Below are 27,226 nucleotides of genomic sequence, written 5' to 3' on the forward strand. Positions count from 1 at the left end.
TCCCACCGATAGCGCCATCCGGGCACCTGAGGTTTTGTTTTTTGTTTTTTGTTTTTTGTTTTTTGTTTTTTAAGCTTAACCTTGTGTTCTGAATATTTTTCATGTTACATAGTCCTTCAAAATAGGAGTTTCTGTCCTGTCGTAGACTGTCCAGTGATGCTCTGCTGTGTGGCTCATCTGTGCAAGCCATCAAGAGTTGTGCAAGCTACTGCCCTTTGAAGATGGAGGTTGTTTCCGAAGCTTTATAAGTAGAGGGAAGTTTGGCGTTGAATCACTAGCTCCTCTGCCTCTGCCCCTCCAGAGTGCCGGGGTGCGTGGGAGGGAAGGGGCATTTTTTGCTAATTTAATTCTAAGACTCCTGTTTCATGGGAGTCAGAATAGCACTTAGCACAGGCCAGGATCCTATAAACGTAGATAATAAATGATGGGTTTTGGTCCACACTCGTGAATTGTACATCAAAGTATAAAATCTGATTCAATTATTGTGACTTCAAAGGCGATTAGTTCTCCTTTGAGCAAGATTTACGGCTTTACAAAAGGATTTGCATCCGTGTCAAAGCTTAATCGAAACGAGCGTTTCCAAATGTCTTTTTGCTTTTGAAAATGTTCGACCATGATTTAAAATCGAGTTTCTCGATCTCTGCCCTGCTGGCTTGGGTCTGGACGATGGTCTGGTTGGGCCTCCCTGTGCACTCACTTCAGGGTTTATAGCATCAGTCCCGGCCTCCCACTCGCTTCATGCGCGTAGCACGCCCCTGCCCACAGTGAGGGCAGCTGAAAGTGTCTTCAGGCACCGCCACGTTGCCCCTGGGGGCGTAGTTGCCCCTCCAGTTTCTGTTGAGAACCCTGATGTTGACGTGCCGTGCTTTTGGACTTCTAGCACTGAGAGCAAAGTTCTGATGCTTCATGTTCAGGTTTGAAGCTCTTCAATATACATCGCATTTTGTGTCCTTTTTTTCCCTGAATGTAAAACTATTGCTTTCAAATTTAATATTGTGTAATGAATAGCACATATTCATACCCCCAAGAAGTAACAAGGGTTACGAATTGGGTGTTCTGGGGCGGCTTGGGGGGCTCAGTCGGTCAAGCATCTGACTTCGGCTCAGGTCATGATTTTGTGGCTCGTGAGTTTGAGCCCCGCATTGGGCTCTGTGTTGGCAGCTTGGGGCCTGGAGCCTGTTTCAGATTCTCTGTCTCCCTGTCCTTCTGCCCATCCCCTGTTCGTGGTCACTTGCTCACTCTCTGTCTCTCTCAAAAAAGAAAAAAAAATAACAACCCACAGGACCAATTGGGTGTTCCTTCACGTTTTTTTAAACTTTTAGTTTTTTAAACATTTATTTATTAATTTTGAGAGAGAGAGAGAGAGAGAGAGAGTGTGTGTGTGTGTTTCTGTATGTATGAGTGTGTGTGCGCGTGCGCATGCATGCACACGTGAGCAGAGGAGAGAGGCAAACGGAGAGAGAGAATGACTCTTCAGCGGGCTCCATGGTCAGTTGTGGAGCCAGACATGGGGCTCGATCCCATGACCCTGGGATCATGATGTGAGCCAAAATCAAGAGTCTGACACTCAACTCACTGAGCCACCCATGTGCCCCCTCCTTTTTTTTCAATTTTAGAGAGAGAGAGAGAGAGAGAGGAGAGAGAGAGTGTGGTGTGTGGTGTGTGTGTGTGTGTGTGTGTGTGTGTGCAGGGGAGGGGCAGAGAGAGGCGGAGAGACAGAATCCCAAGCAGTTTCCACGCTCAGTGAGGAATCCTGTGTCAGGGCTCGAATCCACGAACCTGGGACCATGACTTGAATTCAAGTCAAGATTTTTAAATGTATAAATCCCATTGATAATTGCCATCTTAATGTTCTGTGGTAGAATGGATCATACTAAGCCTTCTGCTCCTTTCAAGGGAGGATTCTTTCTTTGACACCTTTCTGCTTGTCCATATAGTTGTAGTTGTCAGTAGTGTGTAAACAGCACGTGCAGATGACAGAAATGATTGGGGTCATGTGAATGAAGGCATTTGGGAAACATTTCTTAGGGGAAGAAACTTGGTTTATGAAGTCGTGTGAACGGGTAGGTTTTGAATCAGATACATTGATTTGTTTTCTTACTGCACATTTATTGTATGGACATCTCTTCTAGCTTTCTAATTCCCAAAATGTAGGTGTTTTTTGGCTAGCCTGCTGTTTCACATTTTTGGTCCGGTGGCATACACAAGCCAGAGTTCATGTTTTCGAGAACATATCCATTGAAACTCACTGGAGTCTGAGAATTCCAAAATCCCCGCCCCCTTCATTTACATTTATCTGTATTAAGAAATATATTTTTACAACCTGTTTTACAAGATTTTTCCCCCACAACAGAAAACCACAGTAGAGGTAGTTTTATTTTATTTTTTTAAAATTTTTTTTTTTTCAACGTTTATTATTTTTGGGACAGAGGAGACAGAGCATGAACGGTGGAGGGGGCAGAGAGAGAGGGAGACACAGAATCGGAAACAGGCTCCATGCTCCGAGCCATCAGCCCAGAGCCTGACGGCGGGGCTCGAACTCCCGGATCCGCGAGATCGTGACCTGGCTGAAGTCGGACGCTTAATCCGACTGCGCCACCCCGGCGCCCCGGTAGAGGTAGTTTTAACGGGCAAGAGGACCCATCATCTAAATAACTCTAGTTGACTTTTTTTTTTTTAACGTTGGTGACCCTATATGGTTTAAAATTAACATAAAACACAACCTAGCCAGTATTAAAGCAGTGGTAAACGGATGTAAAAAAGGTCGTTTGTTTTCTCCTATTCATCACCGAAACTTTCTCATTATGCCTCTTTTATACTCTGGGAGTATACTACTACCAAAATATGTATACACTCATTTGAAGCTATGCGTGTGTTTTCGATAAACATTTACACATATTGTGGGCACTTCTGTACGCACTTGATTTTTACCTCTCTCTTTCCCACACACATACCTGCGGGGACCAGTCCTTGTCAGATTGTGCAGATCCGTTGTCATTCTTTTTAGGGGTGTATGGTATTAATTGATTCACCTTATCTAGTCTTCGGGTTAACAGACATTTTTACGCCGTCTCCTTTTTGCTGTTATAAATACTGTTGCAGTGAACCTTCTGGTGTGGCATACTGTGTCTGGGGCACATGACACGTATATCTAGGGGGTGAACTCAGCATTGGACCTTACCGTCCGTGTGATTTATAAATTTAATTTTGGGTAATTTCAGCATGCACCTAATTGCTGTGCTAAAAAGGTTTTACGATTCCAGTGAGTATTCCCCTTCCCTCAAACACTAGGTGTTATTTTTTTGAAACAAGGTAATCACGTATGCGGAAAAGATGTAGGGTGGAGATAAATGTATCCGCAATCTATCTTTATCCATTCTGTATCTGTACTCTCACATGTTTATTGACCATTTGTTACCCCCCCCCCAGATGCTCATTTATGTGTTTCTGTTGGATTGTTAATCATTCTTTTAGCATACCTTGTTTTTAGTAGCTGCATAATATCGAGAGTATTTAAACAGAAACGGCTGTGTTTTTATGAAGAAGGTTTCTTTGGTTGCTCTTATTGTTTCTTTATTGCCTTATCCTGACCTCTGTGGTGAGAAGAGAAATGGAAACCTCACTTCTTCAGTTAATGATCTGATGTATTTGCTCATTCTGTAAATTTCTGCGGACACTGGGCGGCATCGCAGGTGCCTGGCAGGGACCCTGCTGTCCTGGAGCTGACGTGCTCCACCGCAAAGGGGAGATGGTAAAAAGAGGCACTTGGCCCCCTTGGATGAGGCCAGCAGGGGAAGGGCTTTGAGGGTGGTGTTGGAGGGTTACCAGCCAGTATGATCGGGGTTGGGGGTGGGGGCCTTTCCTGGGGAATTCTTGGAGTGTCAAGGCTTGAGTTGGGAGCAGATTTGATCTTAGAGGAACAGCACAAAGGTCATGTGGCTGGAGATTCCTGAATGAGGAAAGGAAAAGGTCGCATGTGTGGTTGGATTTTATTCTGGGGGATAGGACACCTCTAGGATAGTTTTATTTATTTATTTATTTTTTAAGATTTTAATTTTAAGTATCTACACCCAAATGTGGGGGCTTGAGCTTACAAGCCTGAGATCAAGAGGCATGTGCTCTACTGACTGAGCCAGCCAGATACCCTGCCTCTGGATGGTTTTAGATGGAGCCGTTGGTTTGTGTACCTGGCTGCGGTGTGGAGGGTTGCCCCAGGATAGGGGTGCTGTGGCAGGAGGTGGGGGGGCCCATGGGAGCTCTTACAGGCTCTTGGTGGGAAATGATAGGCACGGGCAGTATTTATCAGCCATTTTTTTCTTTCTCATCCCATAAGGAGCCATTTTAGACATTCCCTAATCAACCCCACCCCCCAACACTCTCCTGTGAATTTTTTCCTTAATGGAGATGAAATTCACATGACTAAAATTAACCATTTGAAAGCGAACATCTCCATTACTCCAAAATAAAATCCCGTGAAGTAATTAAGCACTCCCCTACTCCCTGGCCACCGACCCCTCGTGGACCATCAGTCTGCACACGACTTGCATGGATTTGCTTGCTCTGGGTATTACATTTAAGCCAAATCATACAAAATGTGGCTTTCGTTGTCGGCTCCTTTCACAGAGCGTATGTTTTCAGTGAATGATGCAGCATGCATCAGACCTTCATTCCTTTTTATGGCTCAGTAAACGTTCCACCGAGGACTCCAGAGTTTGTCTATCCGTCGATGGACATTCAGATTGTTTCCACCTTTGAACCCTGGTGAATAGTGCTGTGATGAACGTTGGTGTAGCAAGATTTGAGTACCACTTTTCAGTTCTTTTGGGTTTATACCTAGGAAGGGACCCTCATGAAATTTCAAAGTACTGTATTTCTTTTTATTGTACTGCATGTGTCTGTGTTTTATACATAAAAGAGTAAGAGAGTTTTTCACCCCCCTGTTCTCCAGAACCACCTTTGAGAATGTGTGCATTAGGCTGATAGCAGCGGGGATGGAGACCAGGGGGAGCTTGGGGGTATATTTTGGAAGCAGTGTGCAGGGAGGGGCCTGGCTGAAGAGTGGGGTAAATTGGGGCAGGAGAACAAGGGAGGAATTGGGGCAGTTTAGACGTGTTTGGCCTGAACATCTAGGTGAGTGGTCATAGTGTTAACTGATATGGGGAGGTCGAGGCAAGGTACATAGTGTTTCACAAATTGGGGAGGGGGGACATGGGGCACTCCGGGGTGGACAGGGGCCATCGTGTTCCCCAAGGAGAGTTCTGCGTGTTGGAACCCAGGGTTGCTAGGTGACCCCATGCTGTCCCTTCCCTGATTACAGGAAGCATTTTAGTCCCAGATGTCCGTGAGGGGGTCCCTGCCCTTTGCTGGCTGCATGGAGAGTGAACCAGACTCGTACCCGTGGGGAGCCAGTGTTCTCCAAACACCTTTATTCTTGCCATATCCTGGTGCTATGTTTAAATTAAAAAATTTAGAACATAGTTCTTAAACCTTCAATACTTACGTTTTATTAACAGAGGAAACTTTATGTGCCTGTGAAATTAAAGACTTGTTTTTCCCGTTATGTTTTAACTACAGAATTGCAAAATAACGACTTTGCCTGTGTTCTTGCTAAGTTTCCCTGTAGGGACCACAAGGGGGCAGGGCTCTGTGAGACAGCCTGCTGGCTTCCCTTTCCTCCTTTTTTTTTTTTTTTTTTTTTTAATTTTAAAATATTGATTGATAGAGAGCAGGTGCGGAGCGAAGCCTGCATGAGCAGTTGAGGGACAGAGAGAAAGAGAAAATCCCAAGCAGGCTCTGCACTGTCAGCACAGAGCCTGATGCGAAGCTCTAACTCACGACCCTTGAGATCACGACCTGACCTGGAATCAGGAGTTGGACGCTTAACCAGTTGAGCCCCCCAGGCGCCCATCCTTCCTTCCTTTTTTAACATGAGCTGTTATGAAGCAGGGAAATGCGGACCCACGTTTTTACTTCCGCCTACCCTTTGGGTCAGACTTTCTTGACAAAGTTCCTCACAGTCTATGCAGTACCTTGACTGGTGTAAGACCCTTCCTGCCACCCCCTGTTTGCTGGCTCACGTGAGAGAATACAGTCAGAGCGGCACTGGTCTTTAGTCCTCGCAGAGAATATAGGACACTGATGTTTTCAGCCCCTGCAAATCTCTTTTGGAAGGAAGCAGATAGAATACAAGTGAATGAAAATAAAATCCGAATACTAAAGATTTTATTGGTAATACTTAACTCTTTGGAAATGCCTTTATCTTTGATGATTCTTATTGTGTGTGTGTGTGTGTGTGTGTGTGTGTGTGTGTGTGTGCGCGCGCGCACGCCAAGCACTTTAATTCTGCTGGTTGTTATGGTACCTGGTTACAGGAACAGTGGTAGTGACAGTAAATTGAAGCTCTCATTTGAGAGAGTGTTGTGTGCCCGGGGCCGGCATTTGTTCATCCTTACAGTGAAACTAAGTTAATTAGTATTAAAAAAAAACCACCACCAACAAAACTTGATTCTCAAAATAACGTGGAGCATCGATGGAGCATTTGCTAAGGACCACTTGACGTGGATTAGCTCATCTCCTTGCCAGCTCCCCATCTCGTCTGCAGATGAGGTTCCCCACAGGCACACCTGTTTCATCCCTTTTTTTTTTTTTTTTTAAATTTTTTTTTTTCAACGTTTATTTATTTTTGGGACAGAGAGAGACAGAGCATGAACGGGGGAGGGGCAGAGAGAGAGGGAGACACAGAATCGGAAGCAGGCTCCAGGCTCTGAGCCATCAGCCCAGAGTCTGACGCGGGGCTCGAACTCACGGACCGCGAGATTGTGACCTGGCTGAAGTCGGACGCCTAACCGACTGCGCCACCCAGGCGCCCCCTGTTTCATCCCTTTGTGAATTGATCCACCTCTGCTCTTTAGGTGTTTGGAACCAAAGATTATTTGTCTTGGTGGTGGGGCAGGGGCAAGCAGCATCCTTGGTCTACACCTATTAGATATTGGTAGCACCCTCCCCTGCCCTAGTTGTGACAGCCAAAATTGTCTGCAGACATTGCCCAGCGTGTTCTGCCTGGATGGCAAAATCACTCCTGGCTGCCTGGCGTCTGGGTGGGCTCAGTCAGTTAACCGTCTGACTCTTGATCTCAGCTCAGGTCTTGGTCTCAAGGTTGTGAGTTCAAGCCTCATGTTGGGCTCCACGCTGGCCGTGAAGCCTACCTAATTAAAAAAAAAAAAATCACTCCTGGCTGACAACTGCTGGTTTAGGTGGTTGAAACCAACGCCCTCGAGGTTAACGGGGAAATAGGAAGTGATATTATGCTAATAGCAAATAATAATACAGTGCTTCTCTGATGCCAGCCGCTGTTTTGATGATTAACGTGCTAGATCCTTACAACTTGATGAGGTGGGTGCTTTTACCAGTCCTTTTGTATTTTATTATCAGTGTCTCTCTTTGAGGCTACCAGGAAAGGAGATTCACGGAGCTCAGGGACCGTGCCCAAGGACGCCCATCAAGTCAGCTGCCAAGGTGGACTTCACACCTGGGGTCTGGCTCTCGCTGCGTGCCTGCCTCCATCCTCCCTGTGTCTAGTCTTTCCCCCTCTATCCATTAAAGGTAGCTTTGGTAGGTCCTTGCACTAGAGCCGAGGGAGCCCTGCATACTGACTAGCTGAGTTTCACCCATCGGATCCTCACTTTGACTCTACCCCCCATTTGGCGGGCGAGGAAACTGAGGTGACCATCTGCCAGCGTGAGCACTGTTTGAAGTCCCCGGGACGTCCTGATTCGTAACGCCGTTTGCCATCGACAACTTTCCCTTAAGGATCAGATCACGGCAGAGTCCGTGTTTTCCTGTGCATCGGAGCAGGGCTGGCCATTATGTTGTCTCTAGGAGCTCTGTAACCGGACAGTCCCCATAACGGCAGGCTGTGTAGGCAAAGGGGCAGGATCTCCAGGACGCACGGCGCATCTGAACACTCTTGTGTTGTTATGTGGTTTGCTTTCTGTCCTGCCCACATTCAGTGGATGAGGCTTAGGGGAGCAGTATGGAAGTAGCTTTAAGGTGTTTAAAATAAAAAAAAAAAGTTATTTTTTAAAAAATTTGTTTTAATGTTTCTTTCTTTCTTTTTTTTTTTTTTTGAGAAGAGAGAGAGATTGAGAGCGAGTAGGGGAGGGGCAGAGGGAGAGGGAGAGGGAGACATAGACTCCAAAGCAGGCTCCAGGCTTAGAGCTGTCAGCACAGAGCCCGACGCGGGGCTCCAACCCATGATATGTGAGATCATGACCTGAGACGAAGTCAGATGCTTAACCGACTGAGCCACCCAGGCACCCTATGGTATTTTTAAAAGACTTGGGCTTAGGTATGATTTTCTGTCCTCCTGTAAAAGTTTGGAACATAGTAAGGAGGGAGATCATTGACCAGTGACGCCCTCGCTCCATCTGGTGCTGAGTTTGGCTTCATTCTGCATCACGGAACCTTTGAAATGGGAAGCCAGAGATCTCCCAAGGGGTCGACTTGGCCCACGGCAGGTGCATTGGCTGTGCGAGCCAGCTCCCACATCTCCTATAAACGGATGGCATGCCATTTGTAAGCCTGGCTCCGGTCTCTGCATCTGGACCGTGCTGGGGGCCGCTTTAATCGCTATTTATTTTGAGATTTACACCCGTGAGTGGGCCAAACCAATTTCAGTGGCAGCTTAGCCGATTTGTCTTAGAGCTTTGTGCTTAATAGAATGACTGGGGAGGCCTCCTTCCTTCACGGCTTAACATTGGGTTAAAGCCTGTGCTTGACATAAATGGCCGACCCTTCCTGCTGCACCCCATCTGGGCACTTCTGGGGGCCTTGTTGAAATCAGATACAATTTCTCCCCTCTCCCCCGACAAACAAGTTTTATTTGTTTATTCATTTGTAAATCTGTCTTTTAACAATGAACATACTTTTTCAGCTTCACCAGCCTCTGCCAAGACGGGACAAGCAGGGAGTTTGTCCGGCAGCCCGAAAACCTTCTCTCCTCAAGCGTCCACGCCCATCACGACGAAAACGGACAAAACGTCTACCACTGGAAGCATCCTGAATCTTAACTTGGGTCAGTGGGGAGTTTTGGGAGCCTCTCTCTGTGGCATCTATGAATATTTTTGCAAGTTGTGATGTCCTCTTTTGGGTGTGGTTCTTGAGCTCTGAACAAAACCTCTCTCTGTGCAAAATATTAAAAAGGTATAGTGGACAAAGATGAAGGGAGAACAGTAAAAGGAGCAAGTAAGCGATTTCCTGGGGCTTGTTGATATGCAGAGTTGTTTTGTCCTGACGGACCTTAGGCCAGTGTTTACAACGTTTTCTTGTTTTTACAAGAGTAACCCAGTTCTTATGCAGGTGTGTGTGCGTGTATGTATATACATTTAAGGTTTTATACATGCACACACTTGATGCAAGTCGAGCTTTATGAATCAATATTTACCTTTCCTTTGTGCAATATATTCTGATATGGTTTCCTTAATTTTCCTTTTCTAATTAAAAAAAAAATGCCCATCTTTATCCCTGACTTAGTAGGGTCCCCCCTCCCCCCATTGCAGTTCTGTCAGTTGTTTCAAGAGCACTGCCTTCGGGCAGAGTCTTTAGCAAAAATTGGCACCAGAAATGCTAAATACCCAACCACGAAGTCATTTCATTGATTCGTTCCGTCAGGATTCTTGATTTTTATTGAGCATCTATTACACGCCGTGTGCTGTTTTAGACCCAGGGCAGAGGGTGGTGAGCAAGGGCCCTGCTCTTGTACCGAGCTGGGTTCTAGAAAGTGAGAGACAATAAATGGTAAGGAGAGAGATGCCTAGAATGGCGGTGGTCTGGAAGAGGCAGCGTTGAGGGAAGGCCTCTTGAGAGGTGGTATGTGTTTATGTGTGTGTGCCGTTATTTATTTATTTGGAAATGTTTACTTATTTTGAGACAGTGTGAGCAGGGGAGGGGCAGAAAGAGAGGGAGACAGAGAATCCCCTGCAGAGCTCAGGAGTCATGATGAGATCATGACCTGAGCCGAAACCAAGAGTCAGACTGAGTTACCTAGGAGAGGTGGTATTTAAGCCTCGATTTGCATGACAAGAAAAACCAGCCTTGCCCATATTGGGAGGGGGAACACCAAATTAGGGCCCTAGGGGTCAGGGATGTTGTAGGAATGGCAGGGAGGCCCAGGTGGCCTGTCCTAGTGGGTGAGGGGAAGAAGGTGAGGAGATGAGGTCCCGGAGCACTGGGACCCTGTGGACCCCGTGGACCCTGGTGTGGAGCCCTTTGAGCAGAGGAGGGATGTGAACTGAGCACTTTAGAAGGACCTCTCTGGGTGCTGTGTGGAGAATAGCCTATGTCAGGTGGTCCTCCCCAGAGATGGTTCCCTCACTCCCCTCCATGGGACACAGGGCAATGTCTGGTTGTCACAGCTGGGGGTGGGGCTCGAGTATACAGGGTTTTAGGAAGAGGGGGACAGCCACCTGTGCAGAGCGATGCTCGCACGTGAACCCCTAGCCCCTGGTGGCCAGGACCCTCCAGGTTCGTCTTGTCCTGCAATGCCATTTCAGGCGGAGAAACTTAAGGTCTGGAGAGGAGGTTCCAGGTGCCCAGGACTGCAGAGTTCCAGGTGCCAGGCAGGTGGCGGGACTGGAGCAAGCCCGTGTCTGCAGGGAGGCCAGAGCCTGGCCCGCCCTGGCTCACCTGTTAGCACGGACTGCGTGTGGTACAGCGGTCCGGGCCGTGGCTGGTGGGGACTCCTCACTCGAATGAAAGGGGACCCATTTGCTACTTTGGAATGTTGATGGAGCTCAGCGTTGCGGCTTGCTTTCTCACGCCCTCTTCTGCCTCCACACCCCCGAAAAGGAACACTGTGCTGGGGCGTTCTCACTGTGTCCTCTCTGCCCGTCGTGAGTGGCGAGAATAGCTCCTTCTCTGAACCAGGTGGTCTTGAGGGCCTCATGACGCCGTGGGTCTTTCCGCTTGGCTTACCCACGGCGGCAGTGAGAGATTTCTCCCTGTCGTGCGTTCTGGCGGGTGGGCATGGTGGAGCCTGAGAGGCTGCCCTGTACAGAAGACCCCGCCCCGCGCCCCCCCCCCCCACCCCATGCCCCCCCCCTCCCCATGCCCCCATCTCCTTCTGTGCTGGGACACTTGTTTTGTCAGTGGGAACCAAGGCATTGGGGATGTGGGCGTTTTATGGGCTGCGGGTTCAATTACCTAACGGGGAGAGGATCAGAGAGGGACTGGTGAAGCGTGAAATCAGATGGTGGAGGGAAGAAGTCAGGGTGGAGGGAAATACTAAATAATCCTCAAGAGGTTGTCCAGGGATGGGGCAGGTGCTTTATATGGCTTTTTTGGGTCTGGCATCCCTGCAACTACTCTGAGAAGACGGAAAATGAGACAGTGCTCGGGAGGATGATGACATTATGGTATCTAACCAAATGGCATTTCGTTTAAAAAAAGAAAAAAAAAAAAAAAGCAGGGCCGCCTGGGTGGCTTAGTTGGTTAAGCGTCCGACTTCGGCTCAGGTCATGATCTCGCAGTCTGTGGGTTCGAGCCCCGCGTCGGGCTCTGTGCTGACAGCTCAGAGCCTGGAGCCTTCTTCCCATTCTGTGTCTCCCTCTTTCTCTGTGCCTCTCCTGCTCATGCTCTGTCTCTCTCTGTCTCAAAAATAATAAAAACATTAAAAAAAATTAAAAAAAAAAGCAAAATTCGAGAAATGGCAAACAGGTGAGTGATTGTGGGGTTTGGGGTGGGGGAGGGCTTGATTCCAAATCAAAGAGGGATTCTTTGGCAGAGGACGTGGCTCTGCATTCTGATGGTGGTTACACCTATCTGGCAGGTGTTAAAACACCCAGAACTGTTATCGCCCACCCCTCCCCAAGTTTTACTCTCTGAAATCTAAAAACTATTAAAAAAACGACAGCAACTTTCAAGGTAGATGATAGCCCCATTTCAAAGATAGTGGACACTGGGGCACAGAGAAGCAAAGTCCTCTACCCAGCATCACGTAAGATTCGTGGTCAGGTTTGGCCTGCGGGCTCAGGCCTGTCTGCCTCGTAGTTTGTGCCTTCAGCCAAAATATGTGAACGGACACACTGCAAGACGGAGCCGTGTTTTGATGTTGGAGGGACCCTCGACACTGCGCTTGTCACGCTGTTTGATAAATTGGCCTAGCTGTAGGGGTGAAGGGGGTAAGGTGAAGATTTCGAACGGGCAGCGCCGTGGAGGACAGAGTGCCTTTCTGACGGATGCAGCTCCCACAAGTTGAACCTGGGTTGTCAGACTCTCAATTTCCAAGAAAAATGCAAATCCACTTTTGTGTATGAACTCTCCTCGTTTTTGGAAGTTGCCAATGAATTGCATTAAAATAAAAACTCTGGGGCGCCTGGGTGGCTCAGTTGGTTAAGTGTCCGACTTCAGCTCAGGTCATGATATTGCAGTTTGTGGGTTCGAGTCCTGCATCGGGCTCTGTGCTGACAGCTCAGAGCCTGGAGCCTGCTTCGGATTCTGTGACTCCCTCTCTCTCTCTGCCTCTGCCCTCCTCAGGCTCTGTCTCTCTCTGTCTCTCTCTCTTTCAAATATAAATAAGTGTTAAAAAACACAAAAAAAATAATAAAAATAGAAATAACTCTAGTTGGCCAAAACACATAAATCCAACCCTAAGTACAGAAACCAGCCATCGGTCATCAGTTGGATACTTAACTATTCAAATTAATTTTGGTGCATGACAGAGGGGAAGGCTTCCCTCAGAGACTTCTCACCCGACTTGCTAATGCACAGGCCCCTCGTTTGCTGTCTCGTTTGCTGTCTCGGGCCTTCTCTCTGCTGTAAAGCAAGGAGCTGAAGCCTGGTGGATTGTTATAGTCCCTTTCTTTGACCGTATGAGAAATAAGTCATAAATAAGCATGAGAGGAGGAAGGAAGGCCTGATTCTTTTCTTCTTCTAGACTCCTGTTTGCTTCTCTGGGAATCCCGTCTCCTCTTGTCGCACAGGGTGTTTGCTCTGGGCTGAACAAACACAGCAGTTCAGCAGTCCTGTTTGTGACACAAATGTGCCTGGATGGTCTGTCAGAGACGCCGACAGAGCAATGGGAACTTGTCAGACCCGGAGCGTTTCTGCTTGTTTATTCCTCCGCTGTCGCTGATGGGAGGCCTCCTTTCTTTCTCTGTGTCAAGTGATACCTTGAAGTCAGGCATCCTTTGAGAGTATGGATACAGAGCTGGGGGCTGAGGCTTCCTGCATGTTGCCATTTTTTTTTTTTCTTTCTTTCTAAAACAGTGGATGAGATGAAGAATGTCTCTTCTTGGCTTTTGATGGATGAGAGAACTTTTGCCAGGGTCTCTGGTCTGGATGGTATTGTTCCCTGGAAGGAGCCGCCATTTTGTGGCTCCTGGAATTCCATCTTTTGAACAGAGAAAATCGAGTTCTTTTTCGTTGAAAATGAAACTGTGTTTTGCTTGTACAGAGTTAATTTTGTTGTTATAAGTAGTGCATGCACATGGTGAGAAATTTCGAAAGATCAAAGGATGTTCAATGAAAAGCCAACCTGTCTGTAACCACCTGTCTGTCCCTTCTGACAGGTGACCACGGTTACCTCATTTTGGTCTTCTTGGGGAGTTCTTCTATGTTATATACCAGGGATTTTCAACCTGATTTCTGTTCCCCAAGGGGACATGTGGCACTGCCTGGAGACTTTTCTTTTCTTTTTTTTTTAAATATTTTGAGGGTGAGCGTGCGGGAACTGGGGAGGGGCAGAGAGAGAGGGAGAGAGAATCCCAAGCAGGCCCTACACTGTCAGCACAGAGCTGGATGCGGGGCTCGAGCTTGCAAACAATGAGATCATGATCTGACTTGGAACTCAAGAGTTGGACGCTTAACCAACTGAACCACCCAGGCACCCCTGGAGACTTTTTTTTTTTTTTTTAAGCTTTTACCTTTAAGTAATCTCTATGCCCAATGTGGGGCTCGAACCCACGACCCTGAGATCAAGAGTCCCACGCTCCACCAGCTGAGCCAGCCAGACGCCCCTAGAAACATTTTTGTCGTCACAACGGGGATGTGGGTGCTACTGGCAATGGAGGCCAGGGATGTACTAAACGTCCTACAAGGTGCAGGACAGCCCCCAGCCCCCCTCCTCCACCCCCCACAACAAAGACTTATCCAGCCCCGAATATCACTAGCGCCAACGTTGAGAACCCCCAAGAACACATATATTCGTATCTGTGTTCCCTTTCCGTCTTTTCTCCCCACACCAATGCGGATATCTTTTACTGGTTGTCACCGTCTTTGTCATTAAACAGCCTGGCTTTTCCATATCAGCACATAACGATCTCTTGTTTTTTAACGGTTGTATTTTATTCTATTTCAAGGTGAAACTGTTAATTTATTTACCCAGGCGCCTTATTTATCGACTCTAGGTTGTTTTGCTGTTGCCAACAGCTGAAATGAAGACCCTTTTACCCATGTGGGAGTATAGCCATAGGATGAATTCCTAGACGCAGAATCTTGGGTCAGAGGCCACGTGCAGTTGACATTTTGAGAGATGTTGCCAAATTGCCCTGCAAAGAGGTGGTTCTGATTTATGCTTCCTCCAGAAATGTACGATCGTGTCTTTCTCCAGCGTTGGTGTTTCTTCTTCCTGGTTTCCATTTATAGCCGAAGCTGTCTTCGTATCAGGCAGAAAGTTCAAAATGTTGGCAGCAAAGGTGGATTCTGAAGATATTCCCGATATAGAAGGGCAGGGGTGGAAGAAATCCTGATAAGCGACTATCCGCTAAATGAGAAAGAGAAGCTCTCCTCTTCTCCCTGTGGAGGAGAAGAAAGTCAAAATGCGGTTGAAAATTCGAGAACGATAATTGGATGTGGCTCAACTCCTGAAGGTCTGATCCCAGGACCCACCCCCCCACCCCGGCTTCGGGTGGTTTCTCGTTAGGAGCCACATTACCTCAGCTTATTGACTGGAGAAACCTGAACTGTAAAATAACGTGCTGTACTGTTTCTTCATTCCTCTTAATTATGAGTATTTCCGAGTCCAGTCTTTTAAAGGCTAAAATTAAGAGATTGCATTTACTGTAGACACAGCCACACACACACACACACACACGATTATTCTGATGAGTTTGTAGGTCTCTTTCTATGAATCCTAAGGTTTAGAAAAGTGATACTGTTAACACAAAGGTTAAGGCAAATCAGGAGGAATTTTCTTTACTCACAGAGAAGATTGGTCTGGGGCGCCTGGTGGCTCAGTCGGTTGAGTGTCAGATTCTTGATTTTGGCTCAGATCCCACGTGTCAGGCTCCCTCTTATCAGCGTGGAGCCTACTTGGGATTCTCTCTCTGCCCCTCTTACATGGTCTTGCGTTCTCTCTCTCTCTCTCTCTCAAAATAAATGAATATTAAAAAGAAGACTGATGCAGCAGTTCTCAGTATTAGCGGCCAGTTAGAATCATCTTTTTTTTTTTTTAATTACAAAAAAATTTTTGTTTAATGTTTATTTTTGAGAGACGGAGCACGAGTAGAGGAGGGGCAGAGAGAGAGGCACAGAGTCCAAAGCAGGCTCCTAGCCATCAGCACTGAGCCCCAACGTGGGGTGGGGCTTGAACCCATGAACTGTGAGATCATGACCTGAGCCAAAGTTGGATGCTTAACCGACTGAGCCACCCAGGTGCTCCCCCCCATTTAAAAAATCTTAATATTTAAAACAAACAAACAAAAAAACCCAAAAAATAAAATCTTAATATTTTTTAAGTAGGCTCTATGCCCAATGTGGGGCTTGAACTCATGACCCGAGATCAAGAGCTACATGCTCTGCTGACTGAGCCAGCCAAGGCGCCCCATCTGGGGTATTTTTTTTTTTTTGTAATGTTATTTATTTTTAAAAGAAAGAGCTCATGAGCAGGGGAGGTGCAGAGAGAAAGGGGGACAGAGGATCAGAAGTGAGCTCTGTGCTGACAGCAACCAGTCGGATATGGGGCTCGGACCCCACGATCTGCACAAGATCATGACCTTGGCTGAAATCAGACGCTTAGTGGAATGAACCATCCAGTGCCCCTCTCTGGGTTATTTTAAACGGCCAGTGTCCAGGCCTTCCCCCAGGCTAGTTAATTCACATTTTCAGGGAGGGGGGACCGAGACGTTAGGATTTTTTTGTTTAAAGCTCTGTTCATTTCAGTTTGCAGCCAAGATTATCAGTTAGTGCGCTACAGATGGAAATGGCAAACGTTCAGGCCTTGGACCAAATCTGGCCCCTACTTGTTTTTGTAAATAAAGTGCTATTAGAACACAGTGTCATCAATTTGTGCGCATATTGTTTACGGTCACTTTGGTAGCAGAGGCTGTATGGCCTGCAGAGCCCAATTTGCTCTCTGACAGCAAAAGTTTGCTTGCTCCTGGTGTAGTAGATGGTGTTTTTTGTTTTTGTTTTTGGTTTTTTTTTTTTTTTTTTTTTTTTGGTAACTGCTGTGTCGAGCATTCATTGAGGACACCGATGGAAAGTATTTTTGTGAGTTAATTTCTTTTACAACTTCATACTTGAAAAGCTGCCTTTTCCCTTAGGAACCCAGTATCCTTTCTCATTTCTGAAAGTGGAAGTTATGAGATTGGCTTCCTATCCTTTCCCTTCCCGGTCACATTCACCACTTAACTGTTGAAATCCCTAAGTCGTTCTCATAGTGCTTGTTCTTGAATTGGATCTTTTTTCTTTCTCTGTTTCCTTGGTCGTCCTCCTTTTCCCCCTTGCCGTTTTATTGTTGTCATTATTAGTCTCTGTTCTCTCTGTAAGGTGCATCTCCAGTAAATTTGCAGGAATATTCTTCCCTTGCTCCGAAATACCCCGTGCCTTCACCCATCTTCTCTGTGCGCATCTCCAGTCCTGCACAAAGAAATGCACACGGATGCTCACACACATGTATGCACACGCTCACAGGTGGATATGTTTTTAGAGCCTTAGAGCCTTTTCTCGTAGGACAACGATGGTATCTGCTTGTTTTGAGCAACTCACTTCTGACATTTTCCTGAGGGCTGCCCTGAGTGTGTTTTGGGGAAAGGGCCCTTCCTAATCCTAATCTCCCCTTGGTAGTGACCTCATTTCGGTGGTAAAATTAAGTCGGAGCAGGTCTGTCGCTCTCGTGAGCTGTGAGAGGGTTGCAAGGGGTTCAGGGGAGGCTGCCTACCTCTGCTGACTTGAACGGATCTCTGGGTGTGCAGGGTCGAGGGACTGCCCCGTTCCTGCGTGACGGGGAAGGTGTGTGGGTCATGTTGGAAAATGGGTACGAGCAGTGAGTGAGGTTTTGAGCAGCCCTTGTGGTCCAGCCCTCAGACTGTATACACCGGGCTTCTCTCACAGCCTGGTGGGCATAGATGTGTTGGGGGTGGGGACAGCAGGGGGTGGAGGAAGCCTGAGAGTGAGCTCATAGGTGGTGGCAGCGGGCTCGGAGGTGGCCTCTCATTTTTGTCCTTGATAGATGTTACGTTGGTTTTCTGGGATTGGCCAGGGCAGGGCATATGCTCTGCGTTCTGTGCCTAGGGTCAGTTGGAGAGGCAGGGGGATGCCAGGGGTGGCAGGCAGGTGGCAGCTAGTGACCCCTGCCTGTGAAGTCTCCTTGCTTCCTGGGCCTGTGCAGCTGCCTTCATTTTGTCCCTTTCTTCTGTTTTGGGGGACGCTGGAGGAGGTGGGGTGAAAGGAATGTACGCAATGCAAGCTCACAGACCCTTGGAATCTGGTCCAGTTGGTTATGTAAGGAGCCCATGGCGGAAGGGCGGGGAGGGTGGCCAGACCCTTGGCCTTGAGTCCTCCATCAGAGACCTTTGCCTGGGATTAGGGTGAGGAACTTGGGCCGTATCTGAGCCAGAAGACAGAGGTTTAGTATCCAGGGCTGATCTGTTCACCTGTCTTCAGATGGATGTCTGAGCCACAAAGGAGCACAGCAGCTTGGCTGTAAGGTCTGCCTGTCTGACATTTACCCCACTTTTCTGACTTGAACTCCAGTCTAGGTGGACCAGGAATGAGCAGCAAAGTCTCCGTGGTAAATGAGGAAGCCGGACCCCCCGTTATGTGTATGTGTGCTCTGGGGGGACGGGGGGCAGGGAGGACGCACTCAGCGTCTGTTGGTTACAGTCCTCTCGTAACCTGGAGTTAAAAGCACACTCTGGCCAGATGCAGTGTGACGTTATCTGTTGACGCGGAGATTGACCGTATTACTGTAGCCTTTGGCTTTCAGGATCCCTAATGACGCGGAGTTCGACAGACAACCGTCTGGCTGGGGTCGTGCGTTTCAAATATCAAAAGCCACCCAGGCGACCGTTCAGCAGACACGTGTGTTGGCGGGCTATTACCAGCCACCGTTGAGCAGATGATGTGGGGGCAAGGGTTTTGGGGTTTCTCTCCCCGCCGTGCTCTCCATCGTGTGTGTGCGAGAAGGAAGCTAAGTGAGGAGTGTTGCGTGTTCTTCGTCCAGTGCGTGTCTGATGAGGGTGCCACCCTGTCTTCCAGATCGGAGCAAGGCCGAGATGGACCTAAAGGAGCTGAGCGAGTCGGTCCAGCAGCAGACCCGCGCCCGTCCCCCTCCTCTCGCCCAAGCGGCAGATCCGCAGCAGATTTCCAGCTAAATCTCGACAAGACCATAGAGAGCTGCAAAGCACAATTAGGTACGTCCTTTGGTTTGCGCTCGCATCGTCACTGTGGTCGCCATCGTCACCGTTAACTCTTTGTAGGGTCGCCGCCCGGATGAAGCCAGCGTTGGATCCGGCTGCTGTAGGGCAGCACTGAGCGTGTGGCTCAGAGACAGTTCCTCCAACGGCGGAGCCTCTCGGATCGGCTCGTCACTTGTTCACAAGGGTTCTTGACATCCACCCAGTTTATTCTCTGGTTGTGGTAGCCTGCAGCCTCGAGGTGCAGGTGGTAGGGAAATTTGAAAGCGGAAGGGTCTTCCTGAGTTTGCCCCCACGCTCGCTGTCTGCACACGTCAGTGGCTCACCGTCAAGTCCAGTTCGTCCCACAAACAACCGACACAAACCCTTCTGCCGCAGACCGGGCCCTCCCCACCTGGCACACTCATCCTGCTTGTGTACCTGTTGCCTGCCTTCCTCTTCCCCGTGCTGCCTGCCTTCACACCGCCTACCTGAATTCTTTCCCTAAGGCTGAGCTCAGGCATCCCCTCCTCCAGGAAGTCTCCTCTGACTGCCCTCCCTCCCTATCTGCCCCCTCCTGTGGCACTTTATTGCTGGGGAACATCAGTGGTCACTTTGTGTGGGGTGTCCCTCTACACCGGAAGCTAGACTGGAAGCTCCTTGAAGGCAGGGAGGTTGTCTCATAAGCATTTACGTTCCCAAGGTACTTGGTCTTGTGTACATAGTAGGTGCTCTGGAATGTTTGTGGACTAAGTAAACAAAAGCAGGAGGGTGTTTGCGAAGAAGTAGGGGATGGCTGGCCTCAGGAGAGAGAGCCCCGCTAGGGTGAGGTTGAGAGTGTCTGTGGGTGCCCTGGACCTTAGAATGACTAAGCTGTGGTTAGGAGTCATCCAGAAGGGCCAGAGGAGGAATGGTGGTAATTTGCAGGCCATTTAAGTATCTGCCTTGGGTCCTTCCATGCAGCTGGGCTGACTCCTTGATTATTATTCATGTTAATAAGAATTTTAATATTTCTGTTTACTGACTGTTTCCTGCATACCTCGCACTGTACCACGCACGGTGCGTAGATTGCCCTGACAGGTAGGTCGATACCATTTTCAATCCCATTTTGCAGATGAAGCAAGTGAGGCTCAGAGTGGTAGGTCCTAGTTCAGGGTCACCAGGTGAATAACTGCACAGGAGCAGGGTTTGAACTCGTGTCTTTTGGGCTCCGGTATGCAAGCTTTCCTTATCACATTTGTGGTCACACTTGTCCTCATATCTGACCGTATCTGACCTCGTATCTGGCTACAGTAGCATAAGCCGTGGGACCCAGAAGTTAGACCAGATCTGAGTTTTTGGCTTTTGGCTTCTCCTGTTTTTGATGGAGCCCTGACGGAGGCAGATCTACTTCTGAGACGAGTCTGCTGGTATCTGGTGCCCTGGGCTGCTCGTGGCTTTTGTCTGTTTGCAAGTTTCCTTTCTGTGTCTGGGTCTCAATGGTGACCCCACTCACGGTGACTGTTGCCCCAGAACGAAGGCGGTACAGATTTGAGTTTTCCTCCTTTCAAAATTTAAGATACGGTATCATTAACCTGTGGCCGGACGACGCTCCTTACTGGGAGCAAGACACGTCAGTGGGTTGAGTGGAACATGCTTTCGCCCACTTTTGTTTGTGTCTGTGAAACACCCGCTGGTCTGTCATTTTGCATTTTGATAGAGACCTGGAAGCGTGTGACTTTGGTCTTGACTCTGCTGTCCGTGCGGCAGTGACTCTGCGTCAGCACAGGGCGTTGGAGGGAGGGTGGGGCAGCGGGTCACCTGGAGAGGGTGCGTCCCTGCCGGAAGGGGCCAGTGGCTTCGTGGCTCCAGCCGGTTGCTGCCTCGCAGGCCTGTGACCCAGGGCGGCCAGATTCTTGCGTTTTCTTCCCACACAAGCCTGCTGCCTTGATTTCTGTGTGAAATTTCCTGGTTTGTGAATTGGGCAACACGTTCTAAGTGAGAAACAAACGGCAAAATAGCCGCTGGGCCAAACCATGGCCCCCTAAGTAAAACGTGTGCCGGCCAGATGCGGCTTGTAGGCTGTGAGCTGGCGACCTCTGCCTCAAGGCTTTGGGTTATTTCTTTGAGCTCTGGACTCAAAGCGACGAGGACTTGAATGCTTTGGGAATTGGTGGCAAGAGAGCTGGTGCTCCGTCAGGAGTGCCCAGGGTTCCGGCCTTGCCTCTATCTTGGTTTTCTTTGGGCCTTAGGGTAAGTGATTTCTCTGGGCCTCTGTTTTCTAATCTGTAAAGTGGATCCATTTTAACAGCTCATCTCCTTTGTTCCCCACCCCTCCCAGTCTCCACGGCCCGGTTACTTATCGGTGTCGCAAGGACGCAGCTCCGGATAAATTTAAAATTTATGTTGTCTGGTCCCTTGTCATCTTCGAGTGTCAGTAACCGAAACCCTCTGCAAACCCCAGTTGGCATTTGTTAGATGCCGTTCGCTGCTAACCCCACCAGGCCAGGGGGATGCAATTTGAAATGTTTCATTTTATTCCAGCATTTGGCGTGGAAAATGTTTGCGTTTGGGGTCCTGCTCTTTCTTTTGTGACTACGCCACATGCTGGGTTTTCTCTTTGAATTTAGGCATAAATGAAATCTCAGATGTTTACATGGCTATATAGCACAGCGATTCAGAAGATTCTGAGAGGTCAGATAGTAGCAATAGTGTAATAGTGACAATGAACAGAAGTCCACGAATGAGCCAGAAGATGCAGAAGACGAAGAGGGTAGTCCGATGGGCAAAGAGCCATCTGCTGTCAAATAAAGCTCCAACCGGCAAACCCAGTGGAGACTTAGGAAGAGCTAAAAAGCACCTGACCAACCAGCGAGAAAGCAGATCCCGGCTCGGTCAAGGAAAAGGCAAGCCCCCAGCCTGAGAAGGACTTCTCCGAAAAAGCAAAAGCCTCCCCTCACCCTGCAAAGGATAAACTCAAGGGGAAAGATGAGATGGATCCCCAACAATACATTTGGGCCTGGACTCTGATTCAGAGAGTGAAGTCATCATAGATTTAGGAGAAGACCATACTGGGCGGGAGGGTCGAAAAAATAAGAAGGAACCCAAAGAAACATCTCCCAAGCAGGATGGTAAGTGAACCCCCCACCAGTTTCGGTTTCTTGATTTGGCTTAGAGTACCCCCGTGTGTTGGTATTTCCAGAAGTTACGTGGCTCTCCGACATCACAGAGGGGGGACCAGAGCAGACCTTTGATTGGCTCGCGGTCACCTAGCTAAGTCACTAATCAGGTCCAGGACCGACTCCAGGCCTGCCCGCCTCTCGCCCAGTGTGGTTGATTTTGAGCTCAGAAAAATAAAAAACGGTAGGTGTTTCTAGCAGTCGGGTCATTTTTTGCCCAAGCTCCACTTTCCCAATATGCTCACTTGCTTCCCTAAAATATTTGTCAACATTTAGACATTTGACAAGGTTGGAATTGTTAGAAGTGTTTATTTTTCATTTTTTTTTAAAAGTTTTTTTTAATGTTTTTTTGAGAGACAGAGGAGAGAGAGAGAGAGAGAGAGAGAGAGAGGGAGAGAGAGAGCATGAGTTGGGGAGGGGCAGAGAGAGACACACACCACACAGAGTCTGAAACAGGCTCCAGAGTCTGAGCTGTCAGCACAGAGCCTGAGCTGTCAGCACAGAGCCTGACGCAGGGCTTGAACTCATGAACCGTGAGATCATGACCTGAGCCAAAGTATGACCAACTGAGCCACCCAGGCGCCCCTGTTAGAAGTGTTTAATTCAGAGATCTTGATGAGTTCAGCTCCTGTTCTTCCCTTCATGCTGCCCAGGTGCCTCATGCTGCCCAGGTGCATTTTCTTACTGGAATCTGAGACCATTTGGGGAGATGGTACCTGAATACCGAGTGCTTCTTGGGGCCCTAGACAGGGAGAGGGCACTGGATGGTGGGCACCTGAATTGAGGTGCCACCGTATATGTGTTTATTCGACCTGAGTCCAGGGTCTTTGAGCCCTGGCATTGTTGGCATCTTGTGCCATGTAATTCTTTGTGCTGTGTGTTGGAGAATGTTTGGCAGCCTCCCGGGCCTCTGCCCTCTGTATGCCAATAGCCTCTGCCTACTGGTGGCAGTCAAAGATGTCTTGATATTGCCGTTTGCCCCCTGGGCGGCACAAATCTCTGGCTGAGAACCATCACCTGATCTCAGGGGTGCTCCCCGTTGCCGCTGTCACAGACCGAACCCACAGTGGCCACCCTCCCCTGGCGCAGCCCAGGCATGTTGACAAGCCCTCCAGGAAGAGCGTGTGAATGATGTGAAGGGTGTCCTTCCCGTGGACAAGGCAGTTAGCGTGTTTTTTTTTAGCTGGTTTGGCAAGTGGGTGTAAGGGGATTCCAACGTGCCCAAGAAAGGGAGAGAAGAATTAATTTAGGGCCCAGGAAAAACATTGCCTACGGACACACTGGAAATCGTAGCCATAAAACCTTCTGGACTTTGTGAGCACCTGAAGGGCTAGTCAGGTTTAATTTCTGTCCCGGGCCAACTTTTGACAGGAGCTAAGTTCCCAACCAAACTCTTGAGTCAGAGGTGATTCTACACCCCCTGAGCATTTCGGAGGCTGTCGGGAGTGGGCCTTGAGAATCCTTCTTTTGTGCCACGGAGCCTCAGTTGTTGGGGAGAGAGAATTTCTGCAGTTCACTGATGAACCGTGTCTGAATGGTGCGGTGGAGGGAGAAAGAGAAGTGATTGAAAGGGGCAGGGAGGCTAGAACAGCACACCGTCCTGAGTCCCCGTGGATTTGGGGGTGGCCTCGAAAAAATCCGACTTTGTTGTGGATTGGGGTTTGAGGCAGATGTGGCAGAAAACAGTAGGAGAGTAGCATCTTTTCCATATTCCATGTGGTTTGGGGGGGATATTTGGGTACAAAGATGGCAGTGCTCCTGAGTGATAGGTATACTGTTCCTTAATGTCCGGAACCTGTCTTTTGATTGATTGGTTTTATGCCTCTTCCTCTTCCAGAAAGGATCTGTAACAGATTGACAAGAATATATAACCATAAAACAAAATGAAGATACAGAAGTCTGTAAAAGAGGAAGGTAGAATAGTAAGAGGTCCGGGAAGGTTTATGAACATAACTATGTACTGTTTCGGCCTTCAGTGTTAGCAAAGTTGAGCTTTCATTTTGGCTGTGAGCTTCCTAGCAGTCAAAGCAAAAAGGGAAATACAGCAGTCAAGGCAAAAAGGGAAATACAGCCCCTTAAAAGATCTCATATTCCCCTCCCACCCCCCCCCCCAAAAAAAACCCCCAAACATCCCAGTCGATTAAGCGAAATACAGCTGTTCTTGCACTGATATCTGAGGGAAATACCTTCAAGAGGCCCCAAGTATACAGTGGTTGTAATTAAGCTGAAGATGATTCTGAAACCTAATTCAGTTCGTGCAGAAACTTAATTCAGTTCATGCGTTATCCTGGGGTTGGGACAAAGACCTACCAGTCTTTTTAAAAAAATTTTTTTAATGTTTTTTTTATTTTGAGACAGAGAGGGACAGAGCATGAGCAGGGGAGGGGCAGAGAGAGAGGGAGACATAGAATCCGAAGCAGGCTCCGGGCTCTGAGCTGCCAGCACAGAGCCTGACGCGGGGCTCGAACTCACGGAGTGTGAGATCATGACCTGAACTGAAGTCGGATGCTCAACCGACTGAGCCACCCAGGCGCCCCAAGACCTACCAGTCTTAAAATCTAGAGCCCCTCGATGGTAGTTTGGGTCTTGAAGGATCGAGTTTGTACCAGACTCTGCAGTAGAGCATGCTTTCAACGGTGTGTTTAGCCGAAGGGTATTTTGGAGTGAGCCGTGGTGACCTCCAGCTCCCCTTCAGCTGGGAATGAAGCTCACGTATAGAATCTGGATACGTAGCTAGCAAAACAGCTTTGTGGCTGGTGATGTCAGAATAGAGGCAAAGAGAGAGCTTACTTCGAGACCTTGCTGTGGTTCCCGTAAAACATCAGTAATTTCCATTCTTCTCTTTAAAAGCCTGCCTTTTAGGGACTAGACAGCGACCAAAATCTAGAAGAAGTAGTTTAATAAGTAGGGACAGCTTCTGGAGTATTGGCCCTTAAGAGACTCACCCTTTTTTGGGCTACAGGTCATTTGATTATACGCTTCAAATTTCTAGGACAAATGGAATTTCTTATGGCCTCCCCCGCCCCAAACCATTAGAATCTGTTAGGAATCAAAATAGTTGAGTGTCTGAGTGCTTCGAGCCCAGCATCTTTTCGGATTGCACACTCCAGTGTTTCATTTGGAACAGAGGGGCCGCCAAGCCACCTGTGAGGCCAGCTGTTTGCTTCCGAAAAGTGGTACAAAGAAAAGGACCTTTTGTGGTTGCCCTGTGTCTGAGGAAAGGGGGACTAGGCTAGCTTGTCAACAATAACGGTATTGCTTTTCTGGTCACCCGGAAGCAAAGGGAGGCATGTGGGTGAGAAACCCCACCAGGGTACTGCCCCAGTGCAGGGCTCATAGAGAAACTGGGTTCAAAGCCACCTCTCTGCCTGGAGAGTGCAGGGACTGTGTCCAGTATCTGGCACATCATGTCATCCCAGGGAAGGGTCATCCCAGAGCTCCCCCTCTGGCTCTTCCTGTGAACTTGGCTAGGCTCTCCTCTCCGGAGGAGCAGGAGGACGGAGGGCCAGCCAGACGTGATGACCCCCACCTCCAGGTCAGGAAAGTCAGCTTGGTTTTTTTTTTTGTTTTTTGTTTTTTTTTCCCTCTCCCTCTCCTTTAGGAGATGGACTTCCTAAAACCCAGTGTACTGAAAATCCTCCCTAGAACAGTCAAGGTCATGTCTTTCCCAGGTTCTAGAAATCTAAAAAGACAGACATGTTCCTGAAGAGGCGTTCATGTCGAGGCACATTGTCTAAGATCGGGGTGCTGACTTATTGCCTGTGTTGTGTGTGATCCCCAGGCATCCTCTCGGGGGGGGGGGGCAAACCCAGCCCACTGGTGGCTGGCGTCTCTGCAGTGACAACCCTTTTACAAATGAGCACCACGTGCCCCCCCCTTCTACGCTGCTCAGTGCTTCCGGCTCTAACCTGCCTTCCTGCCACTCCTCACTGCCTGCCCTCACTGACCCAAGTGCTGCCTGTTCCCAAACACGCCTTGGCTGATGCTGTCACCTTCCCAGTTCTCACTTCCGCCTGTTGGAAATCCTACCCCTCCCTGCAGGCCTCCCCTCCCCCACCCCCACCCTAAGACTCCACGAAGCAGCTTTTTCCAAACTTCTCATTCACATTCATTGTTTTGGCCCTTCCCAAGTCCTGCTTGTATATAATCATTGACTTTATATTTTTATTTAAAGCCACTCACTCTGAATACAAAAATGAAACTCATTTTAGATGTAGATTTGACCAGCACACACGTAAGGCATATACTCACCCTGACAAGCACTGAGCACTGTGTACAATTGTTGAATCGCTGTATTGTACACCTGCAGCCAACCTAACGCTGTGTATGTTGCCTGTACTGGCATCACAATTAAAACAAAACAAAACAAAACACTTAATAAAACAACAGCAACAACAAAGAAGGCAAGTCTCCTAACGTCACGATAAATACCATTGTGTTGGGAAGGTTCTGGCTTCGGGTTGGAATTACCTTTAGTGTTAGGTGTCGAGGCCATTAGCAGCTTACTGGGACTTAGTCCTGGAGGGAGTCAGAGGTTAAGGGATACTTTTCTTTCTGGGTGACTTCGTGTTGTTCGGTGCTTTGACCTACGGGAAGCCATCTGATCCTTTGGGGTGCATGCTTTAGAGGTTCCCTAGCCAAAGGGATTCTCCTCATCTCCAGATTGACTTTGGTTGGTTCTCTCACAAAGTGCTTACCCAGTTCTGTCTGTAAAACGAGCCTCGTGCGGTGATTCTGCTCATCCACGTGTCGTTGGGCAACTTGAGGGCAGGAGCTGTGTCTCGTTCCCATTTCCCCCAGAGGCCCAGATGAGAGTCTCAGAGGTGGGCATGTGCTCCCGAGAAGGGGCTGACCCTCTGAGACAGAGGTGCAGAAGTGGCCTAAGTGGGTACGGTGAGATGGGCACCTCCATCGGCGTGTCCCCGCCACGCCGAATTTGTCGGGCATTCCTGGCTGGCCTTGGTTTGTCTTACCCAGAGCCTGCTGGCCTAGAGACCCTGCACGTGAACCTGAGTCCAATCCACCGTTCTTTTGTTTGTGTGTTGTTTGTTTTTTCACGCATCGGCTTTAGTCGTAGGTAAAGCTCCACCATCCACTACGGCGGGCGGCCAGTCCCCACCCGAAACTCCGCTCCTCACCCGCTCCTCCTCCCAAACTCCCACGGCTGGTGTCACGGCCACCACCAGCACCACGTCCACCGTCACGGCCCCGGCCGCCGCCGCCACGGGAAGCCCGGTGAAAAAGCAGAGGCCGCTTTTACCGAAGGAGACTGCCCCGGCCGTGCAGCGGGTCGTGTGGAACTCGTCAAGTAAGTTTCAAACGTCTTCCCAAAAGTGGCACATGCAGAAGATACAGCGCCAACAGGACAGCCAACAGGAGAGCCAGCAGCAGCCACAGTGCTCCCAGGGGACGAGATATCAGACCAGACAGGCTGTGAAAGGTACCACGCACGCCCCC

General features: G+C 48.7%; 1 protein-coding gene across 1 annotated transcript in view; it reads left to right on the forward strand.

The window, feature by feature from the left end:
- The window catches only part of ZMYND8 (zinc finger MYND-type containing 8), a 122,787-nt gene that overhangs the window by 71,431 nt on the left and 24,130 nt on the right, over positions 1–27,226 (forward strand). Inside the window, 9 exon segments of the mRNA XM_030309455.2 lie at positions 8,933–9,073; positions 18,475–18,533; positions 18,535–18,579; positions 18,581–18,629; positions 21,221–21,304; positions 21,307–21,396; positions 21,399–21,587; positions 21,590–21,721; positions 26,841–27,209. Coding sequence (XP_030165315.1) covers positions 8,933–9,073; positions 18,475–18,533; positions 18,535–18,579; positions 18,581–18,629; positions 21,221–21,304; positions 21,307–21,396; positions 21,399–21,587; positions 21,590–21,721; positions 26,841–27,209 — 1,158 coding nt within the window.

Source organism: Lynx canadensis, chromosome A3 (genome assembly GCF_007474595.2).
Source record: "Lynx canadensis isolate LIC74 chromosome A3, mLynCan4.pri.v2, whole genome shotgun sequence".
NCBI lineage: Eukaryota > Metazoa > Chordata > Mammalia > Carnivora > Felidae > Lynx > Lynx canadensis.